General features: G+C 39.4%; 1 protein-coding gene across 29 annotated transcripts in view; it reads right to left on the reverse strand.

Annotated features, from left to right (window-relative positions):
- LIMCH1 (LIM and calponin homology domains 1) overlaps positions 1-16,660 on the reverse strand; it is a 156,368-nt gene that overhangs the window by 72,605 nt on the left and 67,103 nt on the right. For all 29 annotated transcript variants that reach the window (XM_085545515.1, XM_085545513.1, XM_085545514.1 and 26 more), the window contains exon 3: positions 16,111-16,180. In XM_085545515.1, coding sequence (XP_085401641.1) covers positions 16,111-16,180 — 70 coding nt within the window. The remainder of the gene's footprint in view (positions 1-16,110; positions 16,181-16,660) is intronic.

The following is a 16,660-nucleotide window of genomic DNA, read 5'->3' on the forward strand; positions in this document are numbered from 1 at the left end:
ACCCCTTTTTACCCAGCCTCCTGGCAATATTTGTGCTACCTGAACAAGGGGGAAAAAAGTCACAAACAAATTCAACCTTCATTTTCACTCATGTATTTAGGTACCACATAATTGTGTTGGGAACATGGCTAATCTAAACACAGGTTTCATGGGCTTAGTGCCACACTGCTTTCCTCTGAACATCTTGGGGAAACTGAATATTCACTGTTCTCAGCACATCTGTGGGGCAGCTCTTTCACAACTGAGTTCTACAAGAAAATGGGCAAGAAATTCACTGCTATAAAGAAAACGTTTGATTTATTTGTGTGATTTACTGTCAGGGCACGACAAAGTGTTAAGAAGAGTACTCAGAATGTCAGCCTGCTTCAAAGATCTCAAAGGCAGTCATCCCAAACAAACTACTTCAAATACAGTAAAATACATAGACTTTAAAACTAGAGCTACAAATCATAACAACTATTAAATCACAGTAAGAAAGCTTATCAATCTGCATTTGAAAAGAAGGAATTCATAGATGAATAAAGTTGAATTACCTCCTGAGTTACATACCCCAAAAGTTCACCCCTGGGAGTAATCTCAAGGAACACTGCTAACAGCTTGTCCTCCAACACAAACACATCTTTTTACAGACTGCAATCAACTACAGTCAAACACTGCTGAACAAACCTTTACCTCTCCTGACTGCCAATCGTGTGCTAAGCCACAGCACAACAGATGTTTCTCAAAAGCTATTTATACATGCGTTCCTGCTAAGATGTACTGTGGTAATAATGAAGATTAGTTTTGTGAAACAAGCTCACACACTGCATTTTTCTCCATGTTTGCCATAAATATATTTGTAGACATATTAAAAAAATATTGTATTTGCTCCCATAGTCAACCTCCTTTTCTCTGCCTCTAAATTCCAAGTTACAGGGGATTATTTTATCACACCTGACATTTCAGGGCACTGTTACCCAATGCCTGCTCTCTATATTTTGACTGTGGAGAAAATAACCTTATTTTCCAGGAAGAGGACTGTTGGCTACTTCAGTGAACCATGACATCCAGCTTGTCACAGGTCATTTGAGATGCAGTAAGGCTAGTGGAAAAAGAAGACTAGGAAAAATCTGTGCATCATGAGCCTCTCCATTTGACAAGGTGTGTCTGATTAATTACCCGACTAGCATGATCTATCATCATTGAGTAATGAATCAGTGTAAGTAACTTAAAGCACATCTGAAAAAATACTTCTCAACTTGTCATCGCTACAAAGGCTGTTTTTAATTTTTCTCACTCTTCGTAATCAAAGCAGATAGCAGGGATAAAAAGAGTAACTGGAAAGAAGCAACAGGAAGATTTAAACCTGACAGTATTCTGAAACCTAATCAATCATACCAACTCAGGATATTCTACGATTCTATGATACTTTAGTTACAGCATTAGTTCATACTCTACTCTTTTCATTTGTGCACTGTCTTCCTATTCAGGCACAGAAGCAGATTCAAGTTGTACAGTCTTGGAAAATACAGGATTATCATAAAAATACACACATGATGAATCTTGGTTGAGAAGGTTTTGCTGCATCTGTCTGTATTCAACTAGCTGAGCATATAACATTGAAAATTTGGGGCCAGAAAACAGCAGAAGTTTCATACAGCATATTTTTAAGCTTTGAAACTACAAATGTACATAAGAAACAGGGACCTAAAATTGAACAATTTGACATGAAACTTCTGAAGGTGAATGAATGTAGGATCACCATTCAACCTTCTAGCAGCAACAACTATTAGCATGATTTCACATTCTTGTTCTTTTCCTCTATAAGGAAAATTGCTTGGTATATTAAACAAAGCTATCTTCTCTTTAACGCCAGGAAGCAGGAGGAGTTGGCCAGTGCTCTGACTCCCCTCAGCAAAGACAGCAATCAGCTATGCAAGGTTCAAGATACTCCACAGCCAGAGCAGTTGGGGGGCCTCTGCATCCCAAAATCCAACTACAGCTGCTGTAGGTGGGCCTCAAAAGACACAGGAAAGCTGCCTGTGGGAGCTGAAGGCCTGGCAGTAGTTGTTAAGATCAGACCAAATCTCTATTCCCGAAGGCAAACAGCAAAATAGTGAAACCGCCAAGGAGGACTCATTCCTGCTCAGTTCATGACCTCTGCAAAAAAAGCAACAAATTCCTCTTCTCCTTTCAAATTAAACATCTACGCTTTATTGCCAGGGAATATGTTTTAATAATCTGGGGTGTTCAAGGTTTGATAAACATCAGAAATCTCTTTGCTGCTGTTACATGATACCTGACACACATTTCCCCCCACTCACAGCTTTGCATTTTCATGCCAACATTACATAAAACACACTGAACTTCTTTAATGTACAGGTTGGGGTTTCCTTGCAATTACTAATAAAACAACAACAAAAAACCTGTTCAAGTCCAAAGAACACTTCTTTTTCTTAATTGACTTTTTGTACTGAATGAAGTTCCAGCACCTTCCAGTTGGAAAACCCACACTACTTTCACTTTCAGTTAGAAAAAAGAGAAAAAAAACAGTAAAAAAAAAAATCACTTTTAGATGGCTAGAATGGTTTCAGTGAGGAAAGGAAGAGGAAGAATATAATTTAGTTTCCTTCAAGTACATTTTACAGAGAACCAAACTATCTGTGCAAACAGATGTTAAGTGAATTAGTGCCTACTCTTAACTTTCATATGTATTTTAATTGCCTAAATAACTGAATACCACAATCTATATATCTGCTGTTTCCTTCTCAGATTTGAAAAAATCCATTTCATGTTCAGGTGGCACGTCCACAAATGACAGTCATCTTGATTATCTCCAGTTTGGGATTTTATTTATTTATTATTTATTTACAGTAAACATTCAAGGCAAGATGAGCTACCCAAGAGTTTGGCAACAATTTACTTCCCATCCCTTTTCAGCCTCTGGTAAAGCCTTCCCCAGACAGAATTTGAGAAACAACACAGCTGCTCATGAAGCTGGGGTAGCTGCAAATTGAGGTGGACTTTGCAGAACAGTCAGCCTAAATTACTACTTTTATTAAGTCTACAGAGACCATGCAAATGTACTTTTGAAGGCCTATTTGGAAAACAGGAATCATGGATTGCATTTCGATGGCAGAATAGTTTGCAGGCTAAGCTTTCGATACAATAGTATACAGTATTTAAGAATTTCCAGAAGTTTATGGGGTATAAAATCAGAAGGGAAAGAAAGGAACTCTTTTTTAATACAGTGTCTTCCAATTGCAAGGGTCTCTTCCAGCGCTTTGAGAATAGTTCTGGTTCTTCTGGGCAGTGGAATGTAAAGCAGATAAAGATATTTCCTCATACAGAACAGATATTCCTGTCCTTCCATTTCCTGTAAGCACCATGGAGGTACATTTTAGGTGCACTGCTACATTCAGTTCTCCTCCAAGAATGCAAAAAGTAAGAAGAGTAGGATAAGGAATACATATCACACCAAGTCTTATGAACAAGAACTGTGGGGTGAGAACATCAGAAATAGCTTATCATGTTTGTTGGTGGTGAGAAAAGAATGGGGAAAAAAGTCAGCCATCATTGATAAATCATACCTGCAATTTCAGATTATATCCTAGCTTCCACAGTAACTAGACTTAAGATGACCTTTTGTTTGTAGAGGAAAACAATCAAACCTTCTTATACTTGTTGTGAGTAAGGCTAGCAGTGATGTTCATGAATCTTGCAAAGAACAAACTTCCCACTCCTGAGCTGGTAAGAGCATAAAAAGGAAAAGAGTAAACTTGAAGTAACATTTTTTCCTTTACTCAACAGAGGGACTCAGACTAGAGCTGGTTGATCAGAGAGGTGTATCTAGGCAGCAGAAGCAGCGGAGTCCTGCATGATTATCCAAAGCTTTGTGGACCATGAAAGCAGCTGCAATGGCTCCAGAGCCAACACAAATCGATAGCAGTTTTGCTGATTTAAAGCACTGCAGAGCCCCAGCCCCAAGCCAGCTCACGTCTTCAAACTTCCCCTGCAGATGCAGATTTCTGGGGGATAACATTATACATGACTACCCAAAATCAGTTCAAGGCCAGCAGGACTTATTGCCTTTGGCAAGAATCTCTACACTGGCCTTCCTAATGGCTAGGGAATATACACAAGACGTGGTACTGCTGTAACTTAACGCCAGCAGTTCAGGCTCAGCACTGTGCTCAAGCTCATCAGCCCTTCCACCTGAGGACCCTACTACAGAGCCACATAAAGCTTCCAATGTCAACAGAAGGCAATTTTTTCCCTCTAATATGTACTATATAGTTATAAAGGACAAGTTTATATGCAGCATATGAACAATACTTGTATCCAACTATACAACAGAATAAATCATACTAGAAGCTTTGAAGGATAATACTGACAGCAATCTGCAAAGTTTTTTGATCCTCAATTTGCTTACATAATACTTTGTATGCACGCCGGAGTGCTGGATTACTAACATTTCTCATTAAATTTCAGACAAAAGAATGTAATAAGCAATGTGAATGACTCTTCAGAAGATAAAACTAACCAAAAAAATTTTTATGGAAGTACTGTGAAAACACCAAGCATGACTGCAATGACTCACAGTTCTTAAAAAATATACATAAAAAAATATGTGAAAGTCTGGAATCTGAACAGTTTCAGTTCTCTAAGATCGTATTTTAGAAAGTAAATTTTAATCAGGATTGAGTGGCTCAAAAGATTGGGTAATAGTATTTAAAAAAGCAAGTGATTAATCTGTGATCAACCAGAGAGTAAGGACTAAAGAGCATTTAAGGTCTCAAACACTCCTGGAAACTAGCCAACTTAGTCTAATACTAAGGGTGCTGACTCTAGGCAGATTTGGGAACTTACACCTTCTCACTCAGTCCTCATGGTAATGAGTAGCTTCCTCTAAATTTAAGTAGAAGCACTCTAACACCCTGGGCAATGTAATAAAATAGAAAGCATTACTTTCAGAACAGCCCTCGTAGCTCCTAAACTCCTTCAAACTACTCATAGCATTGGGTTTACTTCTGCTCTTTTGGCTGTTTATAGACAGAACGAAAGAGCAAGCAACAACCAGTGGGATACTTATGAAGGTGGTATTTGTTGACACTTGCTGAATGGTTATGAAAACCAAACAGTGGATGAGAGCACAGTGAGGTGTGTAATGGGTGGTGTGTTTCAAGAGTGGTGACAATGGGTCAACTCTGGTGCTGCAGATTTTTGCAAGCTAAGCATTTAGGTTCTTGTTCATCACTGGCAAAAATGCACAGCTAACGGTGGTCACTGCATTGAAAAACAGTGTTTTGTAGCTGAAAATTTGCACTGTCAAATAACGTTACTGTGTTCTTCATATCTGTTGCAGTTTCCATGAAAATACATAGGAGACACTGCTTTCTCAGAGCTCTATGTATGTTGCGTATAATATATATTATCAAGTCAACAGTGACTTTTATTTTATCAAAATTTGCTTATATTTTCTTTGAAAACAAACAGTAGAGCAAAAGAGCATGTCTGGATCACTGTGTGGTGTTCTTAGGGCATTTCAAGTTATGTTTTTCATGAAACTGTTATCGTTTAAAGAAGCAACTACTTTCTGACCTCTTCAGAGATAACAAAAGAAACTTAATGAAAGAAAACATCCGAGAATTGTACAAAGAGAAAGGATTTTTCTACTTCTGCACATGTCAGGTAAAAGCTGTATGAACTGTTTTTCTACATCAACAGTTGAGAGTTTTATTAGGTTGTGCAACTGACCTATGCAGACAGTTTTCTGGCACTATTTTCACAACTTGTACTCTATCACCTCAGTTATCCAGATCTTCTTGTTATCCCAGCAAGGGTCACATTCCTGGCATGTATTAATTACGCTGAAAATTACCCTGGATTACTTGAAACTTCAAATAGCTGATCCTATTCACCATCCTCCCTTTTAAATAACAGAAGATATATTGTATAGTGGCGCTAATACTTTGTATAGCTGTAACTCCAGAAAGTAATACATGACCACCTCTTAACCAGCAGACCTGCTGGCTTTGCTCTGGGAACTCGGGGACAGAGTTTATGGAACGGTGCTACCCGCTGACATGGCTGCGGGCAGGAGGGGACAGGAGGCAGGAAGGACAGCCAGGTCAACAACAAAAACCACAAAGCAGCATTCCTGATCCACGCATTACTGACCAAGGAGATGGAGCCGCTTCACAGTTCTGCAGCTGACAAAATGACCTTGAGTCCCTCCTACAGTCATCCAAGCTGCTGCCTGCACAGTACACGTCCATCCCACAGACACCTAAGCTCTCACCTATGTGACTCATGGTCTCTGTCTCCTCACATGTGTCACGTACCTGGCAGGCAGGCCTCCATCAGGCAGCTTCTAAGACCCTCTACAACTGCATTACTGGAGTTTGAATGTGAAGATGAGGACATAAATGCCACCAGCATGGAGCATGGTCAGCCACTACCCAAAGGCCTTAAAGCTGTTGCTAGGTAAGAGTTGGAAGTTGGGACTGGTTTTGGAAAAAGAACAGCAACCCTCCTTCCAACTGAACTAAAAACAGTACCCGAACAACAACAGCAATGAGGCATCATTTGCTCAGAGAAGGCATTAGAAACATCCAGGGACAGCTGGAAACACCAGTGGGATTTGCTGGCTGCACAACCAGCCACACAACACGCACCCAGTTCCAGTCATATAAGGAAAGGAGTGGGCAGAGTACCCTCAGTTCCATTAGTTTATGGCCTGAAGTTTGTTGCCCCTGACAGGTGCTAGAGCAAGGTTCACATCTGGCACTCAGGCCAGCAAGGAGCTGATACCACATATCAAGTCTGGTAACATCTCTCTAGCAGCCACAGTAAAAGGAGAGCTAGTAATGCCCACATTATAGCTGAAAAAAAGAAAAGGAAAGGCAGCATGTTTAGAATTGGTTGTATAGGGAAACATGAGTTTAGTTCTAAATTCTGCATGAGAACTAGCGCAATTCAAAGAGAAATGCCAAGGTGACGAAGCATTGTACAAAATGGACTGAAAGAAGTTAAGCTGAACTCAGCAGACACTTGCATGCATGCACACATTGAGCAAGTTCAATTCCATCCCTTATTTAAAGTCTGAAAAGAGACCTCCCTTTCACACATTTCACAGTAATAAATCAGGGCACAGCATTGCCCCCAAACAGAAACAGACATTCACATCTCAGTAACAGTATTTCCTGCATGAAGATTAGGAGACAGCAGCAAACAAAAGTGGTAACAGAGCCAGGACTTTAGCAGAACACCGCTCCAAACAGAGGATTGCCTCTGTATTGCAGTATTAATTACCTAGACCATTACTTATATTACTTGTCCAAAAATGAATGCGTAACTCTCCCAGATAAAGCATGGGGCAGATTTCCACACAGTAGCACAAGTCTGTGCAGCTTTCAAATGGTTAACAGCTAATGGCTTTGATGTGCCTCAGTGAGATAGCTCAGCCTACCACTGCACTTTTTTTTTGCACAAGCAATTAACTAAGCTGCTTCCTTTGCAGCATTAATTTTAACGGCTTTACAATTGTATCATTATACCTCTGGACATTAAAAGGAAGTGCATTACAATTGGAGAGTACTGTGCCAAGCAGGAAGCAAGTGGCTTCAATCCAAGGGCACTGAGGAATGCAAAAGGCAAGGAGACTTCAGTGTCAGCCTCTATGAACTCTTGACCACAGCACCAGGCTTCAGAATTTCACTGGGACCTTTAAGGCACCTGGGCCATATTCCACTAGCTGATCTTTCTGCTTGTTTGCTTGAAGCCAGGAAAACAACTGCAGTGTGATCTTTGGAGGGAGACACATCCCATCATCTGCCTTCAGCACGTATGCTCCTGCTGGCAACACGCACAGCATCTGACAGCAATCTGCTCACACCACCAGAAAAGGTTTTCTGCATAGAAACAGCAAAGAGAGTTGCTAGTGGATGGAAAGTGCAACAGAATTCATGTTGGCAAGTTGATCCACAGCCAAAAAGGAGATTAGAGGCAGCATTCTTTCTCCTCCATCCTCCATGCAAGGGCTGGGGTCCCAACAGACCGTTGCTAATTTACCCTGGCTCTCTTGTCCCAGGAGGATCCAAATCCTCCTAGAATAGAGAGCCTGAGCCCCACTGGCCCACCAGCAGTTTGTAGACCTGCCAGCAGCTAGGAAACCTTTGTCCCCGCTCACCTGGAGGGGCTGATCTGGTTGGAACTATCTGGAAAGCACCCTCCTTTACCTATCCCAAGTGCCACTGCCATCAGCAATCAAAGTTCCCTGGGACATGCATCTGATCAAACGGATTTTACAGGCAGCAGGATCTGTATCACAGATGCAGTAAGAATGAGGGGTAGAAGTAAATACAGCAAAGATTTTCATTTTGATCAACTCTATTTGCACTGCAGTTAGCTCTTACTCTGACAAATAAATACCAGGACCTAGCTGTTCCCCAGTGCTGAGGCTGCATGTCACTGAAAAAGACAGTTGAGGATAAGACTGTATTTATAGCACAGACCTACAGGCTCCAACCTGTGAGAGGCTTTCCAGAATTAGGGGGCAAGAATACTAACTACAGTTTTAACCACAAACAACCTTTAAACTGAAGATTTCAGACTGAGACTTCTCCAGGTCCCTGTGTCCTCTGATTCTGACCAGTAACTTTTGGATTGCATCAAAGTTTAAACTCATTGCAACTGCTTTAAGCTCATGGAAATTCAACTGGTTGCAAGAAGGGACGGCATCTCCTGGCATTAGGTGAAACCACCACTCTTCTGGTACTTAAAGATACAAGAAATTTGTTCTTTAAGAGCTTTTAGTTTCTGTAACAGTCACTTGACTAGCAAACCAGTGCAGTACAATGGCTGAACTTGCGCAAGGAGCCGAATCTAAAGATTAATGCAGTAGTCAATATGCACTTTCCACAGGTGCAAATGAGCTACTGCTGGAAACCAGCTGCCCCCACAATGCAAAGACTCTGTCATTTATAGCCAAGGTTAATGCCACGACAAGGGCAAGTTCACATTTCAGCTACCTAGCATTAGGTTTTCAGCAGCCACATTGTTTTTGTTTTTACTATTTTCAAATGTTATGCTTGGAATCCTTCACTTTGTTAAACCCACTGTGTCAAAAAACAAAACAACCCCCCCCAAAAAAAAAACCAGTGTAAACAATCATTAGTCAAAGCTTTCATTAGTGTAGCTTATAGACAACATCTCCGTGAAGTCACCTGATAGCCCCAAACAGGTAGATCCTTTGGCTTCAACTGAACACTCTTTTCTGAACTGTGGGTGTTGGGTAACCCCTCACAGAGCAAGAAAACCATCAATGCAAAACATTAAACAAATTCAGAAAGGAACTGCTCCCACTGCAGCCATCCTCCCAGGTCTGCATACAGAAAAAGCTCTCCTCCTTCCATCTGAATTGCATGCTGACATTTCACACTATTTAATGTGAATAAAGTTAATCATTGATATATTTATATCAAATATCAATTAAAGCCACACTTGAAAACAGAAGGCGGGAGAGCAGTCTAAAAACAGGCTGTGAATGACACAGGAATGCCTGTGGTATTTTTGTAAGTGTTATTTATTATTTGTATTAACATACTGTCTAGGAGTCCTGGCTGCAGAGCAGGACTCATGGGGTGAGGTGTTAGACAAAAACAGACTAGCAGATGATCCTTCCCACAAAGAGCTTAAACATATTATTAGCACTTGGCCAAAGCAAGTCATGACATTCCCAGTGGCAGTGTTCAGCAGTCTCAGGACACAGGTTAAGCTGTCTGCTAAGCTGCACCTCTGAATTCCAACCCATCTAGTTTAGGAACAGGTCTTGATCACACAGCTATGTTTGTACCTGCCCATGGCTGTGGTGCACAGCATGTGCCCTACAAACCTCCACACACACCGGCTTGTGCCATCCTAACCAACAAGGAAACCATGTGAGGTGCTTGGGGTGCTGTGTTACAGACTTCAGCTTTTAACTGGGGACAGTGGTGGAAAGCATGGCATAAAGAGACGATCTTGTTAGAGTTGCAGATAGGGATCACAGCCAATGAACAGCTTAGCTTACCCAGTGCACTACAAGCATGGCTGCTAAAGAAGCATCTACAGGAGGGGACTTCAGGACAGCAGAGAGGATGGTCTGTGAGTGCTGCCTAGGATCTACAGTACACAGAGCACAGAAAAACTTGAACAAACTTGAACAATGCTGGTTTTCAGAACCAGCAAAGCAAGGTGTCTCTCACTCCTGGTTCTGAAAACCAGCCATCCAGTCTAGCTGGTAGTTAGGGCCAGAAGGGACCCTCATGTCAGCTTATCATTCAGAATGGCACAGCAGACACAGGCTACTAGGAGCTGGGGTTTACAGCTACGTTCAGCCTAATGACAAGTAATTAAATATGGTGGGGTAATTTACCTCCCTTTCTTTGCTTAGTCGGTTTTTTTATGGCTCACCTCTTACTAACTGCCTGTTATTTCAGCCTCTGTTACATCTGTACGTTTAGAAGTCATTAAAGTCCAAACTTGGAAGTCATCAACAAAACCTCAGCCCAAGCGCAGCAGTGGATCAAATGGATGATTAGTTTTCAGCATCAAAAGTAAGCAAGTTTCTGAGCCGAATACAACAGCACAGCAAATAAAATCGTTTCAACTCATAAAATGTCAAGCAAGATGCCAGCATTGTGCTCTGCATTCAACTCACAACTTTTTCTTGACATAGGAAGAAAACAATGTTTTCTGGACAGCATTTGCATGGTTAATTGGGAGGAATAACAACTTTCAATTCAGACTAAAAACAGCAGTTGAATTTCAGTTTAAAGTTTTAGTTTTTATTGGTTTGTGTCCCTCTTTTTTCCCCCATCAATGCTGCTTCCACTGTGCTTCCTACCGAGTTTGAATTGATGGATGTTTTAATCTTTTTCTATGAATTAACTGCATCGTCACTATAGATTGATTGTTCTACATAGACCCAGTATCCACAGTTTGGTTAAGAAACACCTGTTTGTTTACTTTGTATTCTTCATAAAACTTAGAAATCACTGTACATACACTGAAATACAGCTACATTCATTAAACAGGGATTTCATAAGGTAAAATCTGCCCAGCTCAGATGACACCAAATCAAATAGGTGGAAAAACAAATGAAAAGTTGATTCAAAGGAGAAGCATAGAAAACTTGGGGGAGCAGAGGCCTACAAAGACTACAAAGACTTTGCAAACATCTTTTTTCTCCCTTTCCCAAGGACATTTTTGATGTGGTGTCACTTTATGTTATGTTATGTGATGAGCCAAAGCACACAGTGCTGTTCTGAACCACTGGCCAGGCCCTAAGTATGGCTCTAGCCTAACACTCAGACACCAGAACTGATGGCAGGCAAGTGAACAGAAACTAACTACTACAAAGAGATCCACAGAACCCATAGCAGGATGGTTTGCATAGAGTTTTGTTGTGATGCTTGATGTTTTGCTCTCCATCAATGTTCACAAGTGTGTTTTGGGATACGAGTGCCAAGTACTTACTGTTTTTAGACAGATGGGAAATTGTGCTTCTGTTTACTTCTCATGTACCACAACTAACACAGCAGGACTTTTGTATGATACGACTGTACTAGCAAATGAATTTGTCCAGCAGATAACGAAAGTACAAAATACAGAAACAGAAGTTATCATGCATTACAAATTTAGATATTACAATGGAATTTGTCTCTTCCCAGAAAGTATTGTAAGGAGAGTGAGAAAGTAAGAAAATTGTCTTCTTATTCTTCCTTTAATTGAAAAAAACAACCCAACACTACTGAAGTACAAGTTGGAAAGATTAATAAAAAATAATAGACATCATCTAGAAGTCCATGTATTTCCTTATCTCCTCCTATCATTTTTGACAGTGCTATGGTGTATTTGTCTCTTGTAATTGTATTTTCAGGTTCTTATCTGCATGAAGAGAAATAACCTAATTTTCTGAACTTAATTCAAAGTACAAATTCCTGAAAGGTAATACAATTCTCAAGTATTGTTGAGACATCATATGACATTGATTAATGCAACAGGACAGCATAAAAGCAGCATATAAGCACCATCAGACGGACAGCTATTCTTAATAAGGTTCATAGCAAGTTCCCAGAGAATATTTTGCCAAAAGAAACTTCCTAGGAAAACAATCACTGGGAAAAAAAAAAATGTTGTTTTCAAAGGAAGCTTTTTTTAAACAGTAAGTTACAATTCCGTTCACTTTGGTGCAATAACTAAACAGGTGATTTGCACAGAGCTGGTTTTTGTTTGTTTGTTTTTTGGTGGTGGTTTTTTTCATTGTTAAATCATACAAATATTGCAAGGATGAGGCCCATACACATGCTAAAAACCGGATACCACAGTAAACAGATTTTTATTCAGTAGTGATGGAACATGAGCCAAGATACAAGCTGAAGTTCAGCCCTTTAACTTTGTCTTGGCTACTTCCTTCTATTATATGTGAGACTCTTTCACACAGCCTCTGAAGTAAGTATCTAAGCTCCTGTGGGGATTGTTCAAGGAACTGAAGTAATGCTATAAACTCTCCTAAACCCCGTCAAGCAAAAGATAAGGCAGAAACATTTTCTTTTTTCACAGAGTGATATTATTGAGGGACAGGAAGCAAAAACTAGGATTTTTATTTTGAGCAAAAGGATAGCTAGCTAACATATAGTTAGCATTAGAGAGCAGTGCTTACCTAATGACCTAAAATGCCACAAATGCATTATTTTTACAGAGTATATAATTCCACAGTTGTACAACATTGCCATCAGTAGGATCCTTAAAAATAATTTGCGTCCGCTAAGAACGTCCTACCAAATGAATGAAACCAACAGCAACTGGCTTTGTAAAAATCACTTACAATGTAATCACATTCGCTGTACTCTAATAAACTGTCACTGTGACCAAAATACATCTCCAGCAATTAAAGATATGAAATGATACTTCTGGAAAGCTGACAGCCTTAAAAACAGATGTTCAGTATCACTTTCTAGCATTATAAAACTTATTCTGGTAATGTGGCTCTTTCAGCAAAGCCTGTTATTCCTACCTATGTTTAATATGTGCTTTGGATGTTGGGTGAAATTCCTTTTTGGTGGGAGCATTAGCATTCTGGATTAATAGATAATGAGCATGAATAAGAAAGCATTTCATCAAATTCATTGGCCACTGTAAGTCCAAACACTAAGCCATTGGTTCTATGTTTTATTTCATTAAAGCAATGCATCATTTCTACTGTGATAACAGAACCAGTCGGCACTACTGGAGATCAAAGCAAATTGCAAACAGGCCTGCCAAGCTGAGCATATGTAATTTTATATGTCATGTTGCATTCAATCCACATCCTGACCGAGACTTGCAACCAGACAAAGATCATCTTTGTCTATTTATATGGCTTGCACTTACTACAGAGGTGTGCAAATTCATGAGACCTCCAACACTATGACACTATGAACCAATAAATTTTACTAACATGATTGCTGTTCTGGCATAGAAACACATTAAACCACACAGGGAAATCACAGGTAATATTTACAGAGCAGCTTTAGATTCATCTAGCTTTAAACACCAGGAGAAGTTTGTACAATTTAAGCTGTCAACAGCAGACCAGTTGCACATAAGACTTCATAGTAGCCTTATGAGAAATCACTCAAACACCAAATACGGGTAATTTCTTTTTTCAGCTGACAGTATTCCCAGATGAATGTTTCAGCACATCACATCTACAATACATGCCTAGAGTTTACTCTCTTTTCCTTCAATACAGTGTACTTCTTCATTTGTCCTTACAATAACAAAGGAGAAAAATAGTCTAGGGCTTGGAGAACTGAACTAGACTTAAGTAGACATTTTGCAGAGTGACATTATATATGACTGCTTATGCCTCCAGAGCTTAATAATGAAATAAAAATAACAGTGTGTAATTTACAATGATTCTTAAACTTCAACAGTTCTCTAAAAACAAAAATCTTCCTACTGTCTCTACTACTATATGCTTACTCTATACTGCTAAATAGCTATAGGGATGAAATTAAAATAGAATGATTAAGTTAGACTTTTAAGGCAGAAGAAGTATCTAGAAATTTAAAAGCACACACTTTACACAAAGCAAATAAGTTAGCTGTGCTCCAAAACTACTTCTGTGAGTACTGGAGTAAACCACACATACTGAGGTGAAATAACTGGAACAGTTAATGTATACTATGTCAAGCCAACCAAAGCTAAGATAATAAAGGAAAATCAGCAATAAATAATGTTCCTCGTATGCAGCCAACTAAGAGGTATAACTGTTTCTAGAAAGTAATGTCAATATTTTTATTATTTTTTTTTCCAAGCACACGGACATGGTACAGGTGAGAGAAAAGAATACACAATATGCTCAAACACAGTAGTGATATCTATACTTTAAAATATTACGCCATAAATTCATTTCAACAGAGTAGAACACTCAGTCAGTTTAAATTTGCACAATATCATTTAAGCAGCCACTTACCCCCCACTAAGTAAAAACAGCAAAAAATGTCAGTAGATACAGGGCTATACATGTTTAAAAAAGCACACCCCATTTGGAAGGCTGACTGTGTTTGGATCATAGCAGGTAAAAACATGCATTAGTAAAATAAGTACCATTCAAAAAGCCAGAAGCACAAGCAAACTTCTCTAATAGCCTGTTTTTATTAGGAAAAAAACTACTAGGGAAATTATTTAGAATTCAGAATTACTTTATTAGGAAAAACATCTAGAAAAATAATTACTGAAGATAGAGGATGAGGGTACAAAGGTCAAAAAGAAATGTCACCTTCCAACATGAAATTAATCTGCTGTATCATTAACAGCCTGAAACCCACTACTTTCTTGTTCCTTTGAAGACATTCATCTTATAACAGAAAGACTTATCTCAAGAAATGAGAAGAATGCAACACAACCACTTTTTCCATGACCTTCCTCTTACAACCAACTTACCTTGGGGATTTTAATCATGAGTAAGGAAAAAAAAACACAACACCCAATGTAATTCAATATCATCCTCTTAGAACAGTTGTAACAAAAATGGAGTCTTGTATAAAAGGGAGCAAAGGAAAAGAGAACTGCTCTACCAGTATCTTTTACAGCAGCTTATTTCAAACACACCTTTCAGTAGGAACATAAATATGAAAAAGAACTGGATGGATTTTAGAGACAAAAGAAAAGCACACAAGGAAACATCACAGAAAGGCTATGCAGTATTCATGCAGAAACATGCTTGTCAAACTACAGGTTGAGGGACCCAGCCTTAAAGGTCTTAACATACTCAAATATCAACAAATAATAAGTTCTGAATCCTAGACAACTAAGTTAAAACACCAGTAGTGTTAAAACAAAGGATCTATGTATGCAAGGGTATCATTAGTTTAAAATGAGGATGGTCACCCTCCACATGTCCAAGAGGATCTTTCATTCCCAGCCACATCTCCAGGCAAAAATACAAATAAAAAATAAAACAAAAAAATAAATACAGCCATATTTCTGACACTAATCCTACTTGACCCAGTATTTGTTCATACCCCCAATTCTTTCCCAGCAATGGGCATAGGACCTTGCCACTCTGAGACGACCTCCTGAGCACCAGAACCAGCTGGAGTGAAGTGCCTTAAGGTGCAAATCAGCCCACAGGTTGTAAGCACCTTCTTTGTGGCCTTCCTTGCTCTTACAGATTATGGGCAACTTTATTTCACCCTTCAAGTCAATGAGAGAGACATGAAATGGTTCTCCAGGCAGCCCTGCAATGAATGCTACCTGCAGACCATGGCATTCTGAGGAAAAGGCAGATGAGACAAAATACACAAACACATTTGCCTTTCTTTCCAAAAAGGTATCTTCTTGCGGTCACCATTTGAAAAACATGCAAGTGAGACAGCACGTAACCAAGATAATTTTCTTCTAAAAATACAACCTCCCTCTTGAGAACTTTCCACTTCTGGAAGAAAAAGACAGGAAAGTCTACAGTATACTGCACTGTTCAGGTTTCAGTAAGTCAGGGAGTCTGAATTACAGAAATAATTGCTATCTAAATCACACAGTCACGAAACCAAAGTGCAAAAGCAGCAGGGAAAGATTTTTTTCTCCATTTGATATACTCACCAAACCTGCAATGGGGGTTGGTAGTCTATTGATCTTCTTGACCAGTCCTGGCTTTATTGCGTTCAGCAACCTGTTATGAGAAAGGTGTATTTATGAGTTCTAAGTCACAAAACCCAAATTATCAAATACTTGTTCCCAGCATATAAATATTTCAGTACATCTGTAAGAGATTCTTCCCATTGTCTTCTCCTGCAAATGCACATATGTACCTCAAGTTCCATCACTGAAAAGAAGGAAAGCTAGAAAGAAAAATGCCCTCAGTATCTCATGCTTTTTATCCAAGGGCTGAAAATTCCATCCCAATCATTGAGAAAAAAAATTATCCAATCAAGACAATCACTTCAAATTTAAGATCTTGAAAGAGATCAACAAAAGGGACTGTGTTTAAAACTGTCCAAGTGTGAGTACCCACAATGAAAAGGAAGGAATCTCCCACTCTGCTGACACTCCATCCATTCAGAAACCGCCCTTTCCAGCAGCCTACTGTAACCACGAGTGGCAAAGAATACAATGTAAATGGCATTCGGGAAAGCTGAGGTATAAATAATAT

This window comes from Coturnix japonica, chromosome 4, assembly GCF_054131305.1.
Source record: "Coturnix japonica strain WE chromosome 4, WE-NBRP24, whole genome shotgun sequence".
Lineage (NCBI taxonomy): Eukaryota > Metazoa > Chordata > Aves > Galliformes > Phasianidae > Coturnix > Coturnix japonica.